The sequence below is a fragment of the Aptenodytes forsteri genome, unplaced genomic scaffold, assembly GCF_000699145.1.
Source record: "Aptenodytes forsteri isolate BGI_AS27 unplaced genomic scaffold, ASM69914v1 Scaffold166, whole genome shotgun sequence".
In the NCBI taxonomy this organism is placed as follows: domain Eukaryota; kingdom Metazoa; phylum Chordata; class Aves; order Sphenisciformes; family Spheniscidae; genus Aptenodytes; species Aptenodytes forsteri.
Genome location: NW_008796110.1, coordinates 4,852,060 through 4,856,217, shown reverse-complemented (window position 1 = coordinate 4,856,217; position 4,158 = coordinate 4,852,060). Strand labels below are relative to the sequence as shown.

The window sequence follows — 4,158 nt, the reverse complement described above, 5'->3', positions numbered from 1 at the left end:
TCCCTGTCCTGTGTCAGCAGGGGGAAGTAGTAACTAAGACCTTCTGTGCTTAGATACTAAGTGCTTTCATTGGAGTATTTTTGTCCGCCGTCCTTTCTTTCCCTCTTTGACATCAGTTAGACGTTTTATTTATACACTGCTATGAGATATTATATCTACTACGGAAAATTACTGACAACTGCTTTGTCAGTGACGCTTATGTCCAAGTAAATCTGCTTCCTTTTACAACATTTTTGTTAATCTGGATAAAAATATTGCAGGTGCTGCTCAGATTTCTACTGCCTGCAAGATATTAATATTGTTTCAATTAGCCTGATTGCTGTAATAGCAGTTTTCTAAAAATTGCAGTGATGGTGGCTTCGAGGCATGCAGTGTGAGCAAGGACACCTCTTGTTCCCCATTCAGATCTCAGGCTGCGTCTCCAAACCCCGTGCCTGCTCAGAGCAGAACTACTTTAGCCCCACCCTCTGAGCAGTCCAGCCTTTATTTATATGAAATCTGTGGTCCAACTGGCTTCAGATGGCGTGTGTATGTGCGTGTGCCTGCCTTCTGAGCGTGTGAGACGAGCTGGGATCATGAGCCAGGGTTTTTCCAAGTGGTTTTAATCAGCAGCCCATTAGAGGAGAACGGAAAACTTCTAACAGGATAAGAACCAAGTAAGTAAACCTAACTTTGAACTCACTATCTGGACAAAACAAATGCAAACGAAAATCTTCATAGTCTGTCAGTTTTCAGATAAATGATCACTTTTAGAAAGCTGTGCATGCTGACAGGAAGGAGGCAATTTAAAAGGACTGGAATGAAGGAAACTGTAAAAACAAAGTGGGAATTGAGAATGCAAGAGAGAAAAAAACAGCAAACGATTGTTCACGAAGTTGGTACACTCTCTTACTCTTTTCAGCTGTGGACAGGACATGTTAAGCTTTAACCTCTTGCTTTCTTGGATACTATTGTCTGGCTGAGTAGTTCCTTCTGCAAAGGGGGTGAAGATTTCTGCTCCTCACCTGTCTGCCGGCAGGTCTGTTCTCCCGAGAGCGCGGTGTGGATGAGCTCGCTACAGCTCCTTACAGAATGCCCCATGGCACGCTGCTGTTTGCCGCTGCTCACTTCTTGTTTTTTCACAGGTTGTTCCCGTACCCCCATGGGAGGGTACTTCCCAAGCCTCTGCTCCTCTGGAACCCGTGACTTCTTGCCAGGCACCAGGAAAAGCGCTCAGCAGCAGAAATGGGGAAAACTCTCACTAGGTTTGGGTAAAGTGTGCCTTTGACTTTTGCTACCCTGGCAAGACGTGGCTACTGGGACTGCATCTGCAATGTGGCAAAGGGTGAAGTGAGGACGGCAAAAAGGCCATGGTTTGTGGGCAAGTCCCCAGGTGCCGCAGGCTTTGTCGCCCTCGTCCTTTCCTTCTGGCCTTAGTGGTGGCCATCTGTCTGTTCTGCCAGACCCTGACTCCTCTCATGACCAGCAGCATCCTTTCAGCGGTCGTTAATGGGATTGCACCCAACAAACTGACTAAAACACAGCAAGGAAGATACAAGGAGGTCTCCCCAAGCAACACTCACTGCTTCCTCCCTGGCAGTAATTCACAGACAGTGAAAAAGGTAAGTCAGCTGGAGCAGAGTGCTGAGCAATAATTAGCAAAGCAAGGGATAGCGAGTCTGGCAGGATCATCTGAGTCCAGCTAAAATTAGCCTAAGCTTGGAAGTCTGAGATCTGTGTACAAACAAATGGGTGATCTAATGACAGCGGCATATGCGCAAGCACATCTCCATTACCAGCCCCTCAGTGTGGTGTTACTAACACAGGAATCCTGACGTCTTCGACTGAAACATGGCATTGCTCTGTGACTCCAGGGAGATTTCAGTTTGCTGCACAGACCATATTTTATTTTGGCTATAGGAATCGGGTTAGAGGCTTTACAGTACAGGCACATAAATCAGGAGCCCGTGGGGTTTCATGAAAGTGACTGAGGCTGTTAATTAGCACCGGGACTGCAGCTGCCCTGTGTTAAAGTTATCTGCTGGTCAGTTTTGAACTTTAATGGGATTCTGCTGAGAAGCGGAATTTGACTGCATTTGAGAAATAAAAAAAGGGCTTTTCATATTTTCAAATCACACTATTTACTTTGGAATCTTTGTCCCACAAATTTTACTTTGTCCTTAGGTTACCTGACCTCATGTTTATTTTGTATAGGGTTCCTAGAATGGGTGTTAAAACCTAACAAATGCAGACACTGTTATTTTAGTTGGAAAATGTGGTTTGTTAAATGGCCCAGACTGAGGTAGTTATTTTTAGTCTGGAATCTGTGATCAGCACTAGCGCAAATGTTTCAGGTTTTCTTCAATCCTATAGAGGGCTGCTAATAGTGCAGCAGATATCTCACGGTGAAATTATCATTATGCTGGCATTTTATATACAACTATATCAGGACTAAAAACATTAATCTGTCACTTCACAGATTATGGACAGCATCCACATAAAGCAGTACAAATAAAAAAAATAAATTTAGAAGGCTGCTTCTTTGATTAGACAGGGTTCACAGTCTGAAAGGTCAGCAATATTGATTTTAGGAGAGCAGTTGTAAAGTGCATCTTCTGCAACAATCAAAAACAGATATGTGAAATAACTTTGGCATGAACTCTTTAACCTTAAGTCTTAAAAGATGGATTTTTTTTTTTTCTTGTGAAGGTCAGAGAGATTGATCTTATGAGTTGCGGAAATCTACTCCATGCTGCATTTGTCATAATTTTATATTTTAATGACCTTTTAGTACACTAGGTACCCAGATTTGGATTTGTTCAACAATGTGACACGAAGAATTACAATTTAAAGGGAAATAAGCACAACTGACAGATGCGAGTCACATTGTGTTACAGCTTTTGACACTTACAGTCCATTCCTTTTTACTCATTGCTATTGTAACGGCAAAGAACATTTCCTATCTTACCTTGGGCTACCTAAAGTCTGTAAGAACTGGCAAAGTTTTGCTAGTATGCTGTTTGGCTGAAAATATCTGTAATTTCTTCTTTCCCAATTTGCCTGAGAAAAATGCAGATTGACATTGAACTTGGTGTGCTGGCTGTTTGAAATGAGAATGAAGTTTATGTTTTTACAACATGCTGTACTTACTGCCCTCCAGCATACATGGTTGGATGTCACTATCGCACTCTCATGCTGAACCTATAGTACAGATGTAAATGCATATGTTAACCCTTATAGGTATGTTTTCCAGGGCTGTGCTACTCTAACACATTCCTCTTCAAGTTTTGAAGACCACCCATAGCTGGCTCCCTATTTGTCTTGAAAGTTTTCTCTAGAGCATGATGAACAAAATGTCTTGCACATGTTGGGATGTTACTCTAAGTTGCTCTCTGTTTCCAGAGAACACACTGCTGGTTGTGTGGGCTGAATAATAATCTCAGGGAACAGAAAAGACAAACATCTCCAAAAATCTCTACCACTTTGCTTTGAAAGTGTGTTCTTGAACTGTGTGTTCTCACCCACTGCTTACTCAGATAGCTGAACTGTTATCTTGCTTGATTTTATCGGGTACCCAGTAACATCTAAGACAGAAGTCATGGTTGAAACTTTACACTGTTTTATTTACAGTCACGTACCCACCCACAGTAGCTAGTTTGGAAACAAGTTTTCATTACAGCTCTGGTTTAAATCTTCATGTATGAATCTGGAAAAATACTTTAAAATATAGTCCAAATTATTCACCTTTTTAATTAACTAGTCACATATGTATTCTTATTCTATAAATAGTCCAGCAAGCAGATTTATTAAAAAGAATCTATTGTACAGTTAAACAGTGACTTAAAGAAAACACTACAACATGTCTTATGAAATCAAAGTTCATGAATAAGTTTTAAGGAAAAGAAGACCCTGCTGGAGATAATATTCTTTAGATAACACCCAATGTTTCTGGGTTTTGAGATCGGTCACGCTGCAGAATCTCTTCTGACTGGGTAGGGCAGGTTTAGTTCTTGCTTCCTTCAGAGAAGCAATCAGTATTGTGTTGAGCTTGCTGTGAGAATTTGGTTATGATTGTTATTGCATGAGCAAAATCCCCTTCCAAAGTCTGATAATTTCTCTATTCAGAGTATGCATAGCACTACGTGCCTCAAAAAAAAAAAAAAAAAAAAAAAAAAAAAA

The 4,158-nt window shown here is 41.1% G+C and overlaps 1 protein-coding gene across 1 annotated transcript in view; it reads left to right on the top strand.

Moving 5' to 3' along the window:
• Nucleotides 1-517: 517 nt before the first annotated feature.
• Nucleotides 518-4,158, top strand: part of CPED1 (cadherin like and PC-esterase domain containing 1) — a 158,533-nt gene continuing 154,892 nt past the window's right edge. Inside the window, exons 1-2 of the mRNA XM_009286806.1 lie at nt 518-656; nt 1,125-1,601. Of these exons, the coding sequence (XP_009285081.1) occupies nt 1,350-1,601 (252 nt within the window). The 5' untranslated portion in view covers nt 518-656; nt 1,125-1,349. The remainder of the gene's footprint in view (nt 657-1,124; nt 1,602-4,158) is intronic.